Genomic DNA, 23,254 nt, shown 5'->3' with positions numbered 1-23,254 from the left:
TGGGCGAAGTGGGAGTGCTGGGTTCTAATGGTGGTGAGTGGTCTTGGTTTCTGTTAGTAAGATTATTACATTTACCTTTCACCATCTGGTAATCTCTGGAGTTAGTTGTTATAGTTGTCTCTGTTTAGAGATTGGAGCAGATGCTGTGTTCCACTCACCAGAAGTCTTAAGATCCCGAGGCGGGTGTCCTGTGTAGCTGATGGGTGTCAGCCAACTCTGCACCCTAGCTACTCCGGTGCTGGTGGGACCGGAAGGGGCTTGTGCCCCTACTCAGGCTGGTTTTCTGCTTCCCTAACTAATGCAGTCTCAGGTCCCGCGGGATTGGATTGGAGCAGAGGCTGTGTTCCACTCACCAGAAGTCTTAAGATCCCATGGCAGGTGTCCTGGGTAACTGGAGGGTGTCAGCCGACTCTGTGCCCTAGCTACCCTGGTGCTGGTTGGACTGGAAGGGGCTTGTGGATCATTCTTTATGTTGTCACAATCTAATTGATATTTGTCAGATATTCTAGAAAGGAAGCTACATAGCTGGAAGGATGGCTCAGTGAGTAAATGTGCTTTCCACCAAGACTGATAACCTCTAGTCAATTTGCAGTCATTTTGAAAAGAAGAAACACACACATGCACACACACTGTATATGTGGTGACCCTTGGAGATACTTTGTACGCTTGGATGAAAATGCATAAGGAAAGTACAGGTTGGACAATGAACGAAACACTTGAAAATGCCTAGGTCAGTTCTTGTAAAAGGAAGTGGACAATATAAATAACTTTTTTTCTTCAGACAAAAGGCAACTTGTTCAACAAAAATGAGCTGTTATTTTCAGGATGCCAAGGAAGAAGTTAATTAGGAAGGGGGAATTGTGTGGGACCTTAGAAGATTGTAAGGAAGACAGAGTTTTACTGTAGCTGTAAAGAAGGCCACGAGGTAATTAGAAAATTCAAAAAAATGAAACCAACAAGCAAACAAATATACAAAAACTATAGTACCTGGTTCTCCCTTTTGTCCTGCTGGCCCAGGAATGCCATCTTGACCTGGCTTGCCTTTTTCACCAGGAGGTCCTGGTGGTCCAGGACGCCCTCCAGCACCTAAAGAACAGCACTGCAGGTTACACTGATCCTTTCAGCTCCCTTCCACATCCTTCTCCAGTCTTCCTATTAAAGCACCAAACAATTCTCTCTAACAGTAACAATGTGGGCTGGAGATGGCTCAGTTGTTAAGAGCACTTGCAGTTCTTCCACAGGATCTGAGTTCTGTTCCCAGCGTCTGCATCAGGTTGTTCATAAATCCCTGTAATTCCAGTTCCGGCAGACTGGCACATGTCACCTCCATGCACAATACCCATCCCCCATAATTAAAAACAAACCAAAATTTCAAACCCCAAAGTAACAAATCCTTCTGAAATGCTCCTCTAAATTATGAAATCTTATAGAACAAAGAGTAAAGCATGGTAATGATGAGCATAAATAACAATAACTCATTTTAGTCTAACTTCACGATATTCGAGAGGAAAGGTATTAAGGAGGCATGAGGTGCTTTTCAGGTAAGGGCCAAGACAGGAATTATTTTAAAAGTCAATAAACAAAAATATTGCTACAATGTGACCTTCATAGAGAGAATTACTCTCCCTAGAAAATGTGAGCTGGGACAACAATGCCTGCTAGAGATAAATTTTGGTAATGTTAAAATGAAATTTATTCAGTTCATGTCCGATATGAAGTGATAAGTGAATGAGCACCATGTTTCTTCTTCACAGCAGGAGCAGATGTGACTATGAAAAGCTTTAGTCTTACAGAACAGCAATGCTGTCTTTCTTACTTACCTACAGGACCAGGTTCTCCGGGAAAGCCAGGGTTACCAGGAGGACCATTCATACCTTTTGGGCCAGGAAGTCCTGGTGTTCCTAGAATAAAAAACCTAAGTTTAAGAATTAAAAAAAAAAGTACATTCCTTTATGAGCTATAAATGAAGCTTAAATTTAGAGAATTAGCATTGAAATAATAAAGACCAAAAGTGAATCCAAAGCATGTTGATGATTGCTGGATAATTTCAAATTAATTTGACAGGAGTAGATATCATTATGTATCCATAAATATAAAAATAATTTCAGTGATACTGTACTGGTAATAAAATTTTTAGTATTAGATTCAATACTTGGTTTTAAATTCAGTATCTGTTGTTGGGCATGATTTTGTTGCCAGGTCTTTTAGGTATAATGAATAAAGTGGCTATGGACATTTTGCATGGCTTCTTTTATTTTTGTGAAAATATATGCCTTTATCTTGAGTAAATGGCCAAGCGTGGAATTTCTAGGTCAGACTAAGATTTGTTTTATGTTATATTAAAAAATAGTTAGAAGTTATTTTAGATTTAAAACAGCCAGTTGTTCCAGATCTATGCACAATATATGTTGTAATATCAACATATAAAACTGTTACTTCAAAAAAATTCAACAGTTCCTTGGAAGGCTCTGCCAGCACCTGACCAATACAGATGTGGATGCTTGAGGCCATCCATCAGACTGAGCTCAGGGTCTCCAGTGGGGGAGCTGGCAGAAGGACTGGAGGAGCAGAGTGGAATTGCAATCCCATAGGAAGGACACTGTCAGCTTGCTGGACCACCCAGAGCTCCCAGGGAATATACCACCAACCAAGGAGTACACATGGAGGAATCCATGGCTCCAGATACATATGTAGTAGAGGATGGCCTGTGTGACATCAATAGGAGGGGAGGTCCTTGGTCCTGTGGAGGTTTGATGCCCCAGCGTAGATGGATGATGGAGCACTGAGGCGGGTAGGGTGGGTGGGTGAGGGAACACCCTCATAGAGTCAAAAGAAAGTGGGGAGAGGGCAGAAGGGATGGGGATTTGTGGAGGGAAGTGGGATATCATTTGAGATGTAAATGAATGGAATGATTAATTTAAAAAAAAAACTAGAAAAAAAAAAAAACAGCCACAGTGTTAGCCATGTGATTTTAATGTGTTTACTTCCATGGTTAATGACATTGGTCACCTTTTCATGTACTGACCAGCCATCAGCATATATTCTTTTGTGGAATATCAGTTCAAATTTTTCCTCATTTCCAAAAATTGTATTGTATTTTTTCTTACTGAGTTATAGAAGTTATTTATATTTGCCAGATATCAGTCTGTCCCATATGTCAATTGATTTTAAACTTTACTTTTCCTATTTATTTTTATAATAACTTGCTTTGATGATCAGAGTTTTAAATTTTGCTTAAATGAAATCTTTCAATTATTTTCTTTTGAAGTTGTTGTGTTTTGTATTTTAAGAAAGCTTCAGTGATGGCCAGAGAGATAGTTCAGCCATTTAAGGATCAGTCACAGCCAAAACACCAAGCAACCTTCATTGTATAGCCTTTACTTTCCATTTTGTAAAGAAACTTTATTCAGGTCACTTTATTGTATAATATGGGTCTTTTTCTATGCTCTCTTATATTAATATACTTATTAATCTTTATGCAAGTATAATATCACCTTAATTACTACACACCTGGAGATCAGGGAGTGCAAGCCTACCAACAAAGCTTTTTCAATGAAGGTTTTTTTTTTCAATACTATTTGGCATATTCAACACCCTTTCCATTTTAGCATTAGTTTTTAAAATTTTTCTTTCTCTTTTTTGACTTATTTTATGAATATGAATGTTTTGTATACATATATATATATGTATATATATATATATATATATATATATATATATATATATATATATAACCATATGATTGTCTGTTGCCCTAGAAATTCAGAAAAGGTTGTCAAATGGCTTGGAACTGGAGTAACAGATGGTTAAGAGCCAATATGAGGTGCTAAGTATTGACCTGGGTCTGCTGCAAGAGTAATGACTGCTCTTAACCCCTGAGAGAACTCTCTAGTTCCTATTTTTTTTAATTGTTTGAGTTATGAACTGGAATTACTTTGAATTGACGGGCCATTCTTGTGACAACTCAAATTTAAAAAATAAAATCTATTCCATGAATATGCTATCTGTATTATAATATGCATAGATATAATTGCTTTGATTTGTTTAGGTGTTTAAATTTTCTTACAGAAAGATATATAACCACATGAAAGTGAACACTAGACATAAGTGTTTGGAGTGGAGAAGAAATTGAAGTAGAGCTAGAAGAGCAGTGTATTCATTTTCTATTGTTTTGCAAGAGATTACAGCAAAGCAATGTCATCAATCATTACGCAGCCTCAGTAGGCACCAGCACAGGTGAAGCTCAGGCACGTCTTCTGTTCAGTGATTCATATAAACAAACTAAGGTATCTGTGTGCTTAGGTTCTTAGTCTGAAACTTTGAAAAAGGATAAAGTTCAAGCCTACTCAAATTATCAGCCAAATTTGGTGTCTTGTGATTATAGAACTTCATGAAGTTCCCATTTCTTTGGAGGCTTTTTGTCGAAAATCATTCCAGTTTTCAGACTTTTCACATTTCTATCCTGTGGATCTTTTTCATCTGAGTAAGGGAGAAACTGTCTTATGTTTGTTTAATCTCTTACATTTTGACTCTCTCTAATTTGACTTCTGCTATGAGTTTGGGGAAATTCTCTGCTTTTAAACAGTTTATTTGAGGTTTAGAGAGATGACTCAGCAGTTGAGAGCAGTTGTTGCTCTTATAGAGGACCCAGGTTGGATTTCTTGCATTCACAAGTTTGCTCACAGCCACCCATAACTCCAGTTTCAGAGTATCTGATGACTTTTCCTAACTTGAACAGGCACAAGTAACATATTTAATTCATATAAATATATGCAGGCAAAAAATCACATACAAGCTGGGCGTGGTGGCGCACGCCTTTAATCCCAGCACTCGGGAGGCAGAGGCAGGCGGATTTCTGAGTTCGAGGCCAGCCTGGTCTACAAAGTGAGTGCCAGGACAGCCAGGGCTATACAGAGAAACCCTGTCTCGAAAAACCAAAAAAAAAAAAAAATCACATACATGAAAAAATAAATCTAAAGACCTTACATTATTACTATATGAGACATACAGAAAATATTTTTATATATTAAGATGAATTAGTTTGAGAGTTGTCCATTTGCAAAGTCATCCCACATCAGTACCACGATTAGTCTTTGATTTAACAAGGAACTTCAAATGTTCATGGGGGAAGGCATCTTAGAAATGATTGATAAAATTGAATAATTAAGGGACAATAAAAATCTTCTAATGAAAGACAGCTAAGAAGTTTTACTGACAATATATTTTAATGAATGAAAACATTACATAAAAATTTTCAAAGGAAATAACTCCAGAAAATCCACAGATTAAAAGGAAAGCTCATATACCAGGTCTAGGAGGTACAGTTAAGGGTAAGGGCAATGGAAATTCTCCATTGTAATAAAGCGTAAATTCAATCAATGTAAGGTCAAGTGGATTTTCAAGAAATGGATGACCTGATAGAATAGTCAACATTTTTATAAAGAAATTTGACAGAATCTGGAATCCCTATGCATACCGTTTATAACATTTAGTGCATGTGGTGGTTTGAATGAACATAACCTCCAGTTGATGGAAGTACTTTTGAATGATTACTTCTAATGTGACCTTGTTGTAGGAGATGTGTCACTGGGAGTGGGGGACTTTGAGGTTTAAAACTCCACATCCATCCCAGTTAGCTCTCTGTGCATCATAACTGTGTCTCAAGAGGTGAACTCTCAGCTACTGATGCTTGCCTGCTACCATGTTCTCAGCTATGATGGTTATGAACTGTCACCTCTTCAACTCTCAGACACTATTAAAAGTTGTCCTTGGTCTTGCAAAGATTATATGCCCCAATACAGGGGGATGCCAAGGCCAGGAAGCAGGAGTAGGTGGGTTGGAGAGCAGGGCTGGGGGAGGGTATAGGGGACTTTCAGGATAGCATTTGAAATGTAAATGAAGAAAATATCTAATAAAAATTGTTTTTAAAAAGTTGCCTTGCTCATGACATTTTATCACAGCAATATAAAAGTCGGTAAGACAAGGCACAACAAGTGATACCTCATATGAAGGAATATGAATCTTAAAGAATATAGAAGAGCAAACTGCAGAATGAGACTCCTGAATTATTAGAATGTTAAAATAAGTTAAATATGTTAAAATTGATTTACCAATGTGGCCAAGAACCTACAGTCATAGGAATTGGTTATAAAACTCAGGAGAAAATGTATGTACATGTGTTACCCTGAGTTCATTGCCAGCACCAAAAATTAATAAGAAAAAATCTTCAGACAAAAATGCACATGAGTGAAAAATGGTCAATTTCTGGAGAAATAAGGTAACTTTGTGTGTGTGTGTGTGTGTGTGTGTGTTAACTCTTAAAAGGAAAAAAAAACTGCTATTTTTCTTATGTATAGCAAAACAGCATAAAGAACAAGCCAGAAAAAAAAAAAAAACGAATCAGTAAACATGAAGATAATTAACAGCTGTGAAAGTAAAATCTAAACAAAACCAAAAACTTGAAAGGAAATATGGCCAAAGTTGATGAGATAGTTCACTGGGTAAAAAGGCTTGCCCTCAAGCCTGATAACCCAAGTTTGAGCCTCAAACTCCACATGGTGAAGGAACAGAACAAATAACCTCTGGTTTTCCCTTGATATTTGCATGTACATACACAGACACACAGACACACACACAGACACACACACACAATAAATAAATAAATAAATAAATAAATAAATAAATAAATAATATAAAAAAGCCAAAACCTCCCATACAAATGAGACAATATCGAATAACCTATTATTACTATAAATGGGAAAAATCTGAAAGAACTACATGAAGAGGAAATAGATGGATCTTCCTAAAATTCTTCTAAAGTAACAATTTTATAGATCCAGGAATATCAGTAAATAATAAATAAATAAATATAATGACAGCTCGTCACAGGAGAATGGAACAAATCAATGGTACTAGCTAGAGAGAGAGGTCAGTAGTTAACTTAGCACAACATTCTTCCAAGGACCAGAATTTAGTTCCTATTATGCCCATTAAGTACAGAGACTCCCAACCTTATTACAACCTATAACTAGAGATCTGATGTCATATCCTGTGCATCTGCATGGATGATCTCATATCCTACACACACACACACACACACACACACATTTAAAAATGGTACAGAAAATGCATCCAGAAAAAACCCTCAGTGTATAATATACAGGAAATAATTATTTTAAAATACAGATTTATTATTAGGACAACATTTAGATAAAAGATAGTGGAAAAATACTAAGTGAGGGAACAAATGTCAAAGATAGACTTGCTGCTAGGAATGTGGTTCAGTGGACAGTGCTGCCTCAGCATGCAAAAGACCCACAATTCAAACTCTAAAGGCCCAATACCCACAGGGCTAAATTCTTCTTACACTGATGGTGAAATAAAGACATTTTTAGGTAAATATGAGATATTTTGACACCAGTAGGCACTTCATAATAAATGACAGTGAAAATAGATCAGGATCTAGGAATGATACCAAGTGTAACTGTGCTGTATAAAAATGTGGAACAATTCAAATGGAAAATAGATAGGTACGTGGAAAAATTTATTCCCCTTCCTATAATAAATTCTTGAGGGTTCAATAAAGTCTAGATAAAGCTTAAAACACAGATAAAGCTAGAGAAGCAAGTCAGTTGTAGAGCACGTGCCTAGGAAAGCAGAAAGTCTTGTGTCCTGACACCAGCAATAGAAAATGATAATAGCAATTAATTGTAAGATTCATCATGTACATAAAAATGAAATGCATGGAGACAGTCAGAAAGACTTTCATAAAGAATAGAATTATACTGTTTACGTTTACTTTATATTATATGTGAAATGGTATAATGTTGCTATAGTATGAGAATATTAAGGGTATTGAAATGTACACTAGCAAGCGTTTGCTGAAAGGACCCTGATATAGCTGTCTCTTGTGAGACTATGCTGGTGCCTGGCAAACACAGAAGTGGATGCTCAAAGTCAGCTATTGGATGGATCACCTGGCCCCCAATGGAGGAGCTAGAGAATGTACCCAAGGAGCTAAAGGGATCTGTAACCCTATAGGGGGAACAACAATATGAACTAACCAGAACCCCGGAGCTCTTGACTCTAGATGCATATGTATCGAAAGATGGCCTAGTCGACCATCACTGGAAAGAGAGGCCCCTTGGTATTGCAAACTTTATATGCCCCAGTACAGGGGAACGCCAGGGCCAAAAAGTGGGAATGGGTGGGTAGGGGAGTGGGGGGGAGGGTATGGGGGACTTTTGGGATAGCATTGGAAATGTAATTGAGGAAAATAAGTAATAATAAAAAAAGAAAGTAAAGTACAAGTTAATTTTCTACAATTAGTAAAACCCAATGAATAACTAGAGTACTGATTTGAATGTGAATCTCTCCTGAAGGCTTGCGAGTCTTAGTACTTAGTGATCCCCACTTAGTGGTACTATTTGAGGAGGCTTAAGAAGTGTGGCCTCTACATATGCATGATGCTTCTGGTGTCAACAGTTTCTTGGTGAGAATTTGGAGTAGATGCATTGAACATATTCCAAGCCACAGTACTAAAAGAAAGATCAGTGTATTTTGAAAATGAGATAATTTACAACCTTCAGGGGGAAAATAAACACAAAAGGAGTTGAAGTATATATGGTTTTTCTACCTTGGATCACTGAATTCACATCTCCTGATAAATGTGTCAGTCATATATAGTATTGGTGGCTCAGTTTTAAGCAATTATTTGTTAGATTAGCACTTTTTATTTATGGTTTGTAAAACAGCAAGTCTTTACATTTGATAGAAAACATTACATTTTGAGAGTTCATGAAAAAAGATGTAAACATCTACTGGAAAAAAACCGCATGGCCTCTAAAAGACCCATTTTAGAGTTAGCAAATAACAGGCATAAACTTATTTATAGACAGGAATATCTATGTACTTTTCTCTGTATATGTTATACTTCCATTAAAAGGTTAGGAGAAAAATAACCAGGTAGGGCAGTCTCTGGATGGCCTTTCCTTAATTCTCTGCTCCATACTTTGTATGGACCTCTAGATATTTGTATTTGCTCCCATGGGTATTTTGTTCCCCCTTTTAAGAAGGACCAAAACACCCACATTTTGATCTTCCCTATTCTTGAGCTTCATGTGGTCTGTGAATTATATCTTGAGTATTCTGGGCTTTTAGGCTAATATCCACTTATCAGTAAGTGCATACCATGTGTGTTTTTTTGTGACTGAGTTACATCACTTACGATGATATTTTCTAGTTCCATGCATTTGCCTAAGAATTACATGAATTCATTGTCTTTAATAGCTGAGTAGTACTCCATTGTGTAAATGTACCACATTTTCTGTATCCATTCCTCTGTTGAGGGACACCTGGATACTTTCCAGCTTCTGGCTATTATAAATAAGGCAGCTATGGACATAGTGTGGAGCATGTGTCCTTATTATATGTTGGAGCATGGCTCTATCCCATATACAAACACCAAACCCAGACACTAATGTGGATGCCAAGAAGTGCTTTGCTTGCTCACAGGAGCCTGATATAGTTGTCTCCTAGGAGGCTCTGCCAGAGTCTGACAAATGCAGATGTTGATGCTTTCAGCCATCCATTGGACTGAGCATGGGGTCTCCAATGAAAGAGTTAGAGAAAGGACTGAAGGAGTTGAAGGAGTTTTCAACTCCATAGGAAGAACAGCAATAACAACCAATCAGACCCCCTGGAGCTCCCAGGGACTAAGCTACCAACCAAAGAGTACACATGGAGGGACCCATGGCTCCATCTGCATATGTAGCAGAGGATGCCCATGTCAGACAACAATGGGAGGAGAGGCCCTTAATCCTGTGAATGCTAGATGCCCCAGTGTAGGGGAATGCCAGGGTGAGAAGGCAGGAGTGGATGGGTGAGCACCCTCATAGAAGCAGGGGGAGGGAGGATGGGATAGGGGGTTTCCAGAGGGGAAACAGGGAAAGGGGGTAACATTTGAAATGCAAATAAAATATCCAAGAAAAAAAGAATAAAAAGGAGAAAAAGAGGAAGAAACAGCAGTTTATGAGAGAGAGAGACAGAGAGAGAGAGAGAGAGGGAGACAGAGAGAGAGAGAGAGAGAGAGAGAGAGAGAGAGAGAGAGAGAGCGAAAGACCTATCTGTGCCACTGTGAAATTCAGAAGNAGAGAGAGAGAGAGAGAGAGAGAGAGAGAGAGAGAGAGAGAGAGAGAGAGAGAGAGAGAGAGAACCAAAGACCTATCTGTGCCACTGTGAAATTCAGAAGCCAAAGTAAAAATTACACGGAAGCATGAAACAACAGATATAGCAATCTAGGTCAGGCTGTCTACTGCACTACAGTGCTAAGTCTCTTTGCTTGAATGACTCAGTCCTTGTCATCTGAATGAACACTGGAATTGTTCTACCAACAGCTGCCAGCTGTGTGCCTGTGGACAATGTTCTAAGAGAATTAGCAGCAGGCAAGAGCTCGACAGAGTACATTATCATCTGAAAAAAAAATAGTAAAGGCCCCACCAAACTAGTGTCTCTGCCCACAAGATATTGTACTGCTGAGGCAGGAATACTCATTCACTCCTTCTCATTCTGTACAGAAAGGCATGTGGGCAAAGAAACGTTAACATTCTACCTTGAGGTTATGCTGCTAGCCAGTACATGATGCAAGTCTGCCAAATAAGAGATTGTTTCCAATACTAATTAGAGGGAAAAAGAAAGGAAAGGGGAAAGGAATACCTACCTGGGAATCCAGGCAGGCCCGGTTGACCTTTTGCTCCAGGGTTTCCTGGTAATCCAGGAAGACCAGTCTCTCCCACAGAACCTTTGATACCTGGGTTTCCTGGATATCCAGGCAGACCAGGTTCACCCTAAAAACATGAATAAAGACAAAACTAAAATCTCTTCATGATGTTGATTGCATAACAATGGAATATTATTTATAAGGCTTTTATTGTATGCTAGAAATTCTATTAAGGGCTTTATACAAATTGCAGTTGTGTGAGATACATTTGTCATCTCCATGGAAAAATGAGAAGGCCAAAGCTCAGAGAAGTCAAGAGCCTGAAGTCTTCAGTAAGTAGCAGAATTAACATTTGGCCTGAAGTCTATCAGATACCAGAGCTCATGCTATTTCTGTGCTTTGTGGCTATATTACTCTCACTAATCCTTACCAATCCTATTAGGAAAATAGCATTGCCATCTGAATGTTCTAGTGATACTGTTAGCAAGCAGTAGAATTTGAATTTTGACTTTAGAACTTGTAGTGTTCATGAAAATATTCTTTAATGCATTGCACTGCTTAAGCCAGTAGCTACACTTGGTTCTAGTGAAAAGGCTGGGTTTTATCTTACCATGAACAATCCACCAATTCTTCAGTGGATATCTAATAATCGGCATCTTTCATGAAATCATTCTTGACAAGAAATCTATGTGGATCATGGGTGGCATGTAGCCAAAAATACCTATGAATGTGGCTCAACATAGTAGTACCAGGTTATGCTCTTAATTTTTATTTCCCTGATAACTAATTATGCTATTGAACATTTCAATATATTTTATTAGATATTTTCTTTACTTACATTTTGAATGTTATCCCCTTTCCTAGTTTTCCCTCCAAAAGTCCCCTATCCCCTCCCACTCCTCCTGCTCCTCAACCTACCCACTCCTGCTTCCTGGCCCTGGCATTCCCCTATACTGGGGTATAGAACCTTCACGGGATCAAGGGCCTCTCCTCCCACTGATGACCGACTAGGTCATCCTCTGCTACATATGCAGCTGGAGGCACAAGTTCCACCACGTGTTTTCTTTGATTGGTGGTTTAGTCCCAGGGAGCTCTGGGGTTACTGGTTAGTTCATATTGTTGTTCCTCCTACGGGGCTGCAAACCCCTTCAGCTCCTTGGGTACTTTCTCTAGCTCCTTCATTGGGGACCCTGTGCTTTGTCCCATGGATGGCTGTGAGCATCCACTTCTGTATTTGTCAGGTACTGTCAGTGCCCCTTGGGAGACAGCTTTATTAGGCTCCTGTCATCCTAAGTGTGGTAACCCAATCACAAAAGAACTCATATTATATGCACTCACTGATAAGTGGATATTAGGCCAGAAGCTCAGAACACCCAAGATACAATTTGCAAAACACATGAAACTCAAGAAGAAGGAAGACCAAAGTGTGGATACTTCGATCCTTCTTAGAAGGTGGAACAAATACTCATGGAAGGGGTTACAGAGACAAAGTGTGGAGTAGAGACTGAAGAAATGACCATCTAGAGACTGCCCCACCTGGGGATCCATCCCATAAAAAAACCCACTAAACCCAGACACTATTGTGGATGCCAACAAGAGCTTGCTGACAGGAGGAGCCTGATATAGCTGTTGCCTGAGAGGTTCTGCCAGTGCCTGGCAAATACAGAAGTGGATGTTCACAACCGTCCATTGGACTGAGCACAAGGTCCCCAATGAAGGAGCTAAAGAAAGTACCCAAGGAGCTGAAGGGTTTGCAGCCCCATAGAAGGAACATCAACATGAACTTATCAGTACCCCAAGAGCTCCCTTGGAACTAAAATACCAACCAAAGAGTACACATGGTTGAACTCTTGTCTCTAGCTGCATATGTAGTAGAGGATGACCTAGTCGGTCATCAGTCTGAGGAGAGGCCCTTGGTCCTGTGAAGGTTCTATACCCCAGTATAGGGGAATGCCAGGGCCAGGAAGCAGGAGTGGGTAGGTTGGGGAGTAGTGGGGGAGGGGGATAGGGGATTTTCAGAGAGGAAACTAGGTAAGGGGATAACATTTGAAATGTAAATAAAGAAAATAACAAAATAACAAATAAATAAAAAAAGAAAAACAATACTACACATAATAAAAAAAATCTTTGTGTCAACAGGCAATGTACATGTTGCTATGTTTCCTCAATGAATATTTACATTATATTTCTTTCAATACACTCTTAGAAGAACCTACCAACTTTAACAGTTTTAAAAGTTTTCCTAAATCCTGATGAAAACAGTGCACCATCATTCTAAACGCCTACCCCAGACATAGGTCTCTTCAAACAATTTACTACCCTCCTGGCAAGTAAATTTTAAACACTTCATAAAGATTTCTGAAATGAATTAAATTTACTAGCTTAAGCTTTATCTACTATTTACTGAGGAGACTATGTGTTTCAGAAAAAGATAAGTTTTAAGGAATAAGGAGGAGAGGATCCTGAAAATCAAAAGATCAGACCAGGAAACTCATGCTTCTCCATAGGAAAACAAAAACAAATCCAAGTCGATTTGTGCTTTTAGTAAGGCTAAGAGTGGCTTGAATACAGTGAAGCTGCAAATTTTTGCATTTATTCTACACTCAGCTTTGCTATGACTTTTGTAAGGTCCCTATGGTGTTTCACATATAGTTTGTGCAGAATAGGAATTCCATTTAGTATCTTTTCTCTTGCTAAAATTCAAACTGGCAAACTAAGTATGTTGACCAAAGTCAGCCTTTACTATACCTTAGAAATATTAGCATCTTCTCTTCCATGCTACAATCTATGTCCTTAAAATATAGCTATAGCTTGCGCTATTTTATAAGTAATATCAAAGCGAATGGGAAAGCTAATCTGTCTTTTTGCCTGAAATCTTAAAATTGAAGAGGCAATGGTAGTAGGAAAACCAAAAACAATAAATGGAAATTTTTTGATTGGATAGGACAAAACCTATATCCTTCTGAGTGGTAGCCCTCAGTTGGGAGTTATAGTCCATATCCAGTGATACATTTTTATTGCTCTAGCCACACACATAGATGATGACTACTACTATACTATAAGTTCTAGTTCTACCTTAGACCAAGAAAGGTAACAAAAATTTGTCAAGCTATACTATCCAGCAGGCCTGCGTTTAGCTATGTACACAAAGAAAATAAACTACCTTCACTCCTGTGCTTACCAAAGCTCTATTGAAAATAACTAGAATGTGTGTCCACCAACAGACAAATGAATAAAAGAAATGCTGCACACTAAACTACAAGTAAGCTCTAAAACAGCATGTCACTATGACAACAGGGATGGAGCCAGGGTATGTTATGTTCATTGAAATCAATTAGAGAAAGATAAGCTACGCATAGAATGCTGGTTACCACAGATTATGGAAAATAAACGCAAGAGGCTGGCAGAGGGTTTGGGCACCAAGTATGCATTTAGTGCCAGATAGATGAAATAAATTTACATGTTACATAGCACTGCATGGTGAACATAATGAATACGTCAGGAATTTAACACTATTTTCTGGACACAGCAGGATGGAAATTTTACCCACATGATCTTCAGCAGTTGTGACAGCATGTGCAAGATTTGTGCAAAATAGAGCCAGACAATAATCCCAGCATGGAGCATATGAGCATGGGGGGTGTGGACATGACGTCCCACCCCTTGCAATGGTGCTAGTGGCAATTCATGGAGGCTGGGAGAGGAAGAGCCAGCTTTCTTCAATAATGCAGCCCCTGAGAGGTTACCCATCAAGTTACCTATCAAGTATATGGCACATCACCCATGCACAAATAAACTCACTATTTTTTTTTAAATAACAAGAAATTGGTAGGAGATAATAGGAAGAAACAGGGAAGCTTATTTGATTAAAAATGCAACATGAAATTCTCAAACAACAAAAATAAAACTTAGGGAAACTATCTCCCCAATGTATACACACATCAAAACATTATGTTTTGTTATTTATTATTCTCTTATAAATGCAAAATGTAAATCAAAATCCAATGAAAATCAATGGATAAAGATAATTTAACTTAACTTTACGTGCAAAATTTTGCACGTATTAAATGCATACATACTTTCTGGATACAAGCGTGTAATCATTATATAATCTAAATAGAGTTACTGCCAATATTCTCTTTCTCACTCCTTCTTGTATGTGTGTGTGTGTGTGTGTGTGTGTGTGTGTGTGTGCATGAGTGAGTATGTGAGAGTGTGTTTGTGTGCATGTGCACATTTTGTAACAACAGTGCTTAAAAGAGCTGGGTATAGTGATGTATGCCTATAATCCCAGTAGTTGGAAAGCTAAGGTGTAGTAGGATATAGAATTCAAGACCAGCCTGGGCTACATAGTAAATTCTAGGACAGTCTGAACTACAAAGTGAGAGTCATATCAAAAACAGCAAAACCAAACCAAACCAACCAAACATAATCTACATAGCACATATATAAAATTAATCTGAACATTTTAAGATGAGTAATACTGTTAGCCATATGTACTGTATTGCACCAGAGATTGCTAGACTTTACTCATCTTGCTTAAATGAAGTTTTGAACATGCTGAATAACACTGACAGCTTAACAACTAATGATGAGAGAGTATAAAATGAGTGCTTCAGGTTTTCTATGTATTTAGCTCGTCCAATCAAGGGAATATTAAGTCAATAGGGGAAACTGATAAATCATACTGCAAGGCTGCTTGGCCAGGCCAAATAGTACTACAGAAAGTTTAATGCATGTCTGTGAAAGGTGATGAACATAGAGAAAACACAACACTGTATTTTTTGTTTGTTTGTTTGTTTGTTTGTTTGTTTGTTTTTCAAGACAGGGTTTCTCTGTGTATCTCTGGCTGTCCTGGAACTCACTCTGTAGACCAGGCTGGCCTCAAACTCAGAAATCTACCTGCCTCTGCCTCCCAAGTGCTGGGATTAAAGGTGTGCACCACCACCGCCAGGCAATATTATCTTTGATCACTCAATAAAAGATTATTTATTGAGAAAAGGGAAGGAATACATCCTTTGCTCAGAACATGCCTTGTCATTCTGTGGTTTGTTTAGTGAAGAATGAGAGATGAGCACAGTTAAAGATAAACTGAAACTTCTCAGACACATGATCAGAATAAGATTACCTTTGGGCCAGGAAGACCTGGAAGTCCAATGCCTGAAACCCCAGGCTCTCCTTTACTTCCTTTCTGGCCAGGTAACCCGGGAGAGCCAGGTTGTCCAGGAAATCCAGGAGGTCCAGGGGGCCCATCTACACCTTGAGGGCCTGTTGAAAATATGCATTGTATATTATTTGATAGTATAGGCTTTACTCATGTCAAACCTAAGATGAATGTGACCTAGCAGAACTATCTTTGGAAAAAATTCCACAAACTGAATATATATAATGACCCTCACACACAGGCTTACATAACAACCTATTTCTAAGAAATCTTGATGAAAGAAAAAAAGCTAGAGAACACACGTGCTTGTGAATTCTAACTTTCTAATGTCTTAAAATTCTGTTCTTCATTACTTTAAATATCTATTTGTAATGAGAGATATATACATTGGTTATTTGAGAGAGTGTCTTCCTCTGATTCTATCAATGCTCAGGGCTCATATACACTATCACTTAACTACATACCCAGAACTTATACTTAACATCTTTTCTGATAAAAAGAGGTGGGGGCCATGCCACAGGGGCACGTGTTCCACTATGTTCATAGTGGCCTTGTTTGTGATAGCCAGAAGCTGGAAACAACCTAGATATCCCACAACAGAAGAATGGATACAGAAAATGTGGTTCATTTACACAATGGAATACTACACACAGAAGTGGATGCTCACAGTCAGCTATTGGATGCATCACAGGGCTCCCAATGGAGAAGCTAGAGAAAGTACCCAAGGAGCTAAAGGGATCTGCAACCCTATAGTTGGAACAACATGATGAACTAACCAGTACCCCGGAGCTCTTGTCTCTAGCTGCATATGTATCGAAAGATGGCCAGTCGGCCATCACTGGAAAGAGAGGCCCATTGGACTTGCAAACTTTATATGCCCCAATATAGGGGAATGCCAGGGCCAAAAGAATGGGAATGGGTGGGTAGGGAAGTGGGGGGGGATGGGGGACTTTTGGGATAGCATTGGAAATGTAATTGAGGAAAATATGTAATAAAAAATATTAAAAAAATAAAAAAAAAAAAAAATTAAAAAAAAACACTGAGGTCACAGTTACTATTTTAAAGTAATCAGGTATGGTATTTAATGAATAGAATAAGAATGAGTGACTGGAAGAATTTGTAGCAATTAGAAAAGTTTAGCATCTTGCATCCCATATTATTTTTTCTTGCCACTCAACCCTGAGTTCTATTGATAAATCTATTATTCATCATTTGTGTTATTCATGGGTGATGTGATAACCTTTATTTATATTTCACTAGAATGTAAGCTAAAGAAATAAATCTACATATTGACAGAAAAAAAAAAAGAAACATGACATCCTGAATTTGCTGGCAAATGGATGGAACTAGAAAATAACATCCTGAGTGAGGTAATTCTGACTCAAAAGGACATGCATGGTATGTACTCACTAATAAGTGGATATTAGCCAAAAAAAAAAAAAAAGTACAGAATACCCAAGGTACAGTCTACAGAACTTAAAAAGATCAACAAGCTGAAATGTCCAAGTGAGCATGCCTCAGTCATACTTGGGAGGGAGAAGAAAGCAATCACATCACAAGTTGGGAGGGAGGGAGGGACCTGGGAGGGAAAGTGGATGGGGGAGTGAGTGGGGGCGGGGACCTGATCTGGTATTGGGTGAAGGAAAGGACTAAAGCCCTGAGGGCCAGCAGAAAGAATGGAAATAGGCAACCTCAGGAGATAGGAGGTTGGGGGACCCTCCAGAATGTACCAGAGACCTGGGAAGCAAGATACCTTAGATGAAATACTGAACAGTAGGGAGAGGGAACTTATAGAGCCCACCTCCAGCAGGAAGACAAGATATCAAGTGAGGGATGGGGTTGCCATCCCCCAGTCACATCTCTGACTCATAATTGTTCCTGTCTGAAAGAATAACAGGGATGAAAATGGAGAGGAACGTGAGGGAAAGAAGGTCCAAAGTGGACAGAAGCTGCTGACCCCTGTTGTTGAACTAGGGGAGGCTGAAAGAAGCTGAGGTGGTCAACACTGTAGGAGGACCAGCTGTCTCAATTAATCTGGACACCCCCTCCCAGATCTCTGAAACACTAGACCACCAAACAGACAGCATGTACCAGCTGATATGAGGCCCCCAACACACATGCAGTAGAGGACTGCCAGGTCTGTGTTCATTCAGAGATGATACACCTAATCTTCAAAAGACTGGAGGCCCCATGGAGTTTTAGAGGTCAGGTGGGGTGAGGGTTGGGGACATCTTCGTAGAGACAGGGGAGTGGGAAGGAGGTATGGGATGTGGAACAGTTGGAGGGTGGATTGAGGGGGATACAATATGGAGTATAAAATATTAATTAATAAAAATAAAATATTGTAAAAAGAGGTAGGGGATAAAAAGGAGGTTGGGTCATAGGTCAATTGGCAGAGTGCTTGCATTGTATGAATAAAGCTGTAGGTTCAATCTTTCGTACATTATAAACATGGTATAGTGTCAAGCACTTATAATCCCAGTAGTTTGTGGCTAAATACAGGAGGACTAGCTATGTAGCAAGTTCAATGATAGTCTGTTCTACATGAGACCCTGTCTCAAAGGAGCGGGAAATAGTGAATATTAATAGCACTAAATGACTTTAACTTTTTCATCACTCACCAGGAAAACCCATGTCACCAATGTTTCCTTTTGGTCCAGGAGGTCCTGTAAGTCCTGGTGGACCAGGGAGACCAGGATTACCCTTGGGACCTAGAAAAGTAATGTTGATAAAATTAAAGCAAATTAGTGGGACCATGCATTGCATTGGAAAAATTAATTACATTGCGTTATAGTCTACAGACATAACTTAGTACGAAATGAGCAATGTGTCCCTCAGAAGTCTGTTTAGTATCATACTACAATATAATTATGTAAATACAGATTTTTAAATTCAACCTCATAAAAATAAAGGCAATTTTATTGAGCATCTTGGTTCTTCTCCTAAACTAATTCCATGCATTTGATGTTCTGTTTGTTGCACATGTATAACTACCCACTTTCTGTTCTCACAGATAAATCCAATATAAGAATGTTTAATAAAACTTCAGCAGTAGGTTTGTGTCATGACAGAGCCCCACTATGATGAGAGAGAGAGAGAGAGAGAGAGAGAGAGAGAGAGAGAGAGAGAGAGAGAGAGAGAGAGAGAGAGATCTCCTGGGTTGATGAAGAGATGCTAGATTGACCTGGATGTGTTTGAGGATTCTACTTTGAACATCACAGGTGCTTGAGTTGAGCTGTGTGATGTCACTTAGACATTTACCACTGCTACCATAAATATGTTTTTCTTTTTCTTTCACAGTGACTTCCAGCTTTAGGTGGAGAATGCAAAAGATGTTGGGAAGAAATCAGGAGCGAGTCCATCTTTCTGACTCCTTCAAGATAATGTGGTATGTGAATAAGATGGCAAATAGTTGGCCTTCAGGGCTTTTTACTTCCTTGGGGATGAACTAAAATAAAACAGCTGAAAGTTTTATGAGAATTAAGATTAAAATGAGGATAAAAAAAACGCTGTTCATTGTAAGAGAATTTGGGCTGTAACAGACTACAAGGAGGGCTGTGAAACATTCATCCTTAAAATTTTTAAAAATTAAAATTACAATAATCTGTTTTACATCGCAGAATAATGGACTTGTCTGATATCAACAAAGAATCAAAACAAATGGAACAGGTGAATTATTTAGGCTTCAACCAGATAATTGTATTTCTTTCTATGTTGGAGAGTTTGTAATAAAATATAGCACCTTACATGAATCAGAGTTCTAAATATATTATGTTGTGAGCAAAATATGAATCTGAATAAGCAAAATAAAACATCCTATATATCTTATCTGTTAAAACTTGGAGCACATGCCAACAATTTTGTCAAGCCTAGCTGCACTTAGCATGAACAGATCTAAATCATCACTAAACTGTAAAAAGACACAAATACTTCCTCAGGATCTTTGTCAATCATCTAAGTACCATAGTGATGTATTTTACAGACCTGGGAGTCCTGGTGATCCTGGTTGTCCACTCAGTCCAGGTTGCCCTGGGTCTCCAGGTAATCCCTGGTATCCTTTTGGTCCTGAAAGTCCAGGAATACCTTCCAAAGACAAGCATAAAAATCAAGTTAGGCTGATTCTTACTAATAAATTAAATGATTTTGCCAGAAAGCTGCTTAATGGTTGAACTGTATATAAGTAAAATGGAGAAACTGCTGTTCTCTCTGTGTGTCTATCTCTCTGTCTCTGTCTCTCTTGGTGCATGTGTTTATGTGTGTATGTATGAGTGCATGTATGCGTGTCCATGTGTGTATGTGTGTGTTGGAAGGCTGTTGCACTTTAACTATTTCCCTAATTCTATGCTCTATGACAAGGTCTTTTTCTGACAGTCTAATTGATTTCCCAAATCAAGAAGATGAAGTTCCCAGGACAAATGAAAATGAAAAGACTACCAAAAAGATGCTATGAACATCAAGTTCAAGATGATGTCTAGGGAAGATAAAATGTTATGGATAAAAACGATCCCTGATAGAGCACTTGGGAGGGCAAGGATGCTCCCCAGGCTGTCTGCCACGTTCTGGGGATAATTTAGTAAACTTTCTTAGAATTGGCAGTGGTAGTTGCAGCATCTTTGCCTCTCACTTGATACAGATATGGATCATGAATTCTTAAGATGGCCTGGAGAATGATGGGGTAAGAACTATCCAATCATCAGATTTGATTCCCAGCACTTCAAACAAGAGCAACAAAATAATATTCAATGCCTGGCCCTACTTACCTGTATCAACAATAACACTGGCCAAATTGGTGATAATTTGATGTAGTATAAACTATTCGTTTCTTTATTTTTTTACTGTTTCCCCACCAAGAAATTCAGATAAGCCAAATAAAGTCAACTTTCTCTTTGTTCCTGTCTCAATGTCTTTTATCACTATTAACTCTACAGTACAAGTCAAGTATATTTTACTGTCCTATAATTTGCAAAGCCTGGTTGAAAGATGAAAGATAATAACAATAACCCCAGGAGCTGATAAAACTGCTCACTTGATAAGGGAACATGCCACCAAACCTGAAGCCCTGAGTCCAAACTTTGTAGCCCACATAGTGGAGTAGGAGAAGTATAAGTTATCCTCTGCAATTCACATGGGTACTGTAGCATATATATATATATATATATATATATATATATATATATATATATATCAATTAATCACTCAATCACTCAATCAATCAATCAGTCAATCAGAATCTGGTTTTTAAAAGAAGAGATAACTAAGAAAGACATTTCATTTTTGTTATCCTAAATTTTACCTCTTTTGGTACTTTTAGAAAAACTTTAACATACAAAGTAATTTTAAGGAAAAATTTTATTAAATCATGCCCAATGTGAAACCCATAACATTTATTTAGACATGTGCACACACACACACACACACACACTTACAACTGACAGCAATAATAGAACACAAAAAGTTGCAAGGTCTTTTTCAAAAAGTATGTTTCTTTTCTTTTGGTGCCATATATATATATATATATATATATATATATATATATATATATATATATACATACATATATACGTGTGTGTGTGTGTGGTTTTTGATAAACCACATTATATTTCTAGCAAAAGAAACCAATATTTATACAATTTAAAACTTGCTGTATAGAGCATAATACTATTCATCATCATTTGGTTTCTAGGTGAATAAAATTAAAAAGAACCACCACAATTCCTAAATACCAAATTTGCTGTCCTCAAATTATTGTGGCTATATATAATTTTCTCTTTCTATGCTTCTGTGGTACTTCTGGAAACCTGAAGGTAGTTATTTAAGTCTATATTATTTATGAATGTATTTACTTAAGTATGCATCTACATATGTGTATATATACATGCTCATAGGTTCGTTGGCACTTGTGTCTTTCTCAGGTGCACACAGAGGCCCAAAGTTGAACTTGGATGTCTTCATAGATTGCTCTGCCTTTTGATTTTTGAGGACAAGTCTCTCACTGAACTCAAAAATCTCCCAGAGTTTGCTTACCCATGTCTGCCTCAAAAGTGTTCTGATTATAGGTATCTGCCTGTGCTGCCTATATATGGGTTTGGGGATCCAATCTCCAGTTTCATGCTTGCATAGCAAACAATTCACTTAGCCAACTACCTAGCTCCCCAAATCTGCTTTAAAAACCCCATAGCTCATGACAGGTATATGACAAAAAAAATATTCAAGCAGAAAGGTAGTCAACGAAACATCACAAATGAAATGAAAATGTTCACTACCAAAATGTCATATATGTAATTGACTTGTTAAACATAGTAACTCCAAGTTACTTCTCTGGTACTTAAAAATAAAATGTCAGGAGCAAGGGAAGATGGCCCAGTAGGTAAAGGTGCTTTATGGAAAGTCCAATGTACTAAGTTCAATCCCTGGAATTCACAATGTGGATGGAGAGAACTCACTTCTGAAAGTTGTTCTTTGACTTCTACATGTACACACACACACACACACACACACACACACACACACACACACACACACACACATCATACATAAATACATATATACATGAATAAATAATATGTGTAAAATCAAACTTCAGGAACTGTGTGTGAAAGAGCATTTGCTAGTATCGATATGACTCTGTTTGTTCGCCTGTAGGACAACTAACAAAATAACCTAAAAAAAAAATAAATCTAAGCTATGCAACAAATTTGTGAATATATCCATCCACTTACCTGGTAAGCCAGGCTCACCCTTTTCTCCTTTCGATCCCAGGAAATCTGGATGCATTGGTCCAGGAGGACCTGGAAGGCCAGGCTCTCCCTTACTGCCCTTTTCTCCTGCAGGGCCAGGGAGACCTGGCTGACCTTGCATGCCATCATCACCTAAAGTCAACAAAACACACCAAATTTCTTCATCCATAATCAATGCATGTAAAATTATCACATGTCTCATAACTTAGGTAAACTAAGCCTCAAAACATGTATCTAACCTAATGTCTGTCAATAAATTACTTGAGTGCATATATATTGATAAATGCAGGTAAAAATTTATCTCCTTTCTGGAATGTGTTTACAGACTCACAATAAGGAAAACCTGAAGTTCAATTCTCAAATTATGGCCTAAGCATTTACAATGTTTCAGGTATACAAATTAAGTATATCATCAAACTGAAAAGAAGACATTACCAGCTTCTGGCTATCACAAATAAGGCTGCTATGAACATGGGCCCCATGTGGGGGAATTGGGTTACTAACCCACAGTCAATATTTCTGACTCAGAACTGTTGCTGTCTAAAAAGAACTGCAGGTTCAAAATGGAGAAGAGACTGAAGATAAAAGTCTAGCATGGCTGTTCCCTGAGAGGCCCTACCAGCAGCTGACTGAGAC

At 38.3% G+C, this 23,254-nt stretch overlaps 1 protein-coding gene across 4 annotated transcripts in view; it reads right to left on the bottom strand.

Moving 5' to 3' along the window:
• Col4a5 (collagen type IV alpha 5 chain) overlaps positions 1 to 23,254 on the bottom strand; it is a 211,583-nt gene that overhangs the window by 34,252 nt on the left and 154,077 nt on the right. For all 4 annotated transcript variants that reach the window (XM_029473096.1, XM_021152696.2, XM_029473097.1 and 1 more), the window contains 7 exons: positions 22,601 to 22,750; positions 19,866 to 19,964; positions 18,503 to 18,592; positions 15,846 to 15,985; positions 10,718 to 10,844; positions 1,821 to 1,901; positions 988 to 1,086 (listed from right to left, as the gene is read on the bottom strand). In XM_029473096.1, the coding sequence (XP_029328956.1) occupies positions 988 to 1,086; positions 1,821 to 1,901; positions 10,718 to 10,844; positions 15,846 to 15,985; positions 18,503 to 18,592; positions 19,866 to 19,964; positions 22,601 to 22,750 (786 nt within the window). The remainder of the gene's footprint in view (positions 1 to 987; positions 1,087 to 1,820; positions 1,902 to 10,717; positions 10,845 to 15,845; positions 15,986 to 18,502; positions 18,593 to 19,865; positions 19,965 to 22,600; positions 22,751 to 23,254) is intronic.

This window comes from Mus caroli, chromosome X, assembly GCF_900094665.2.
Source record: "Mus caroli chromosome X, CAROLI_EIJ_v1.1, whole genome shotgun sequence".
NCBI classification, from domain to species: domain Eukaryota; kingdom Metazoa; phylum Chordata; class Mammalia; order Rodentia; family Muridae; genus Mus; species Mus caroli.
Note: the sequence above shows the minus strand (reverse complement) of the source record. Positions and strands in the feature narration are given on the sequence as shown.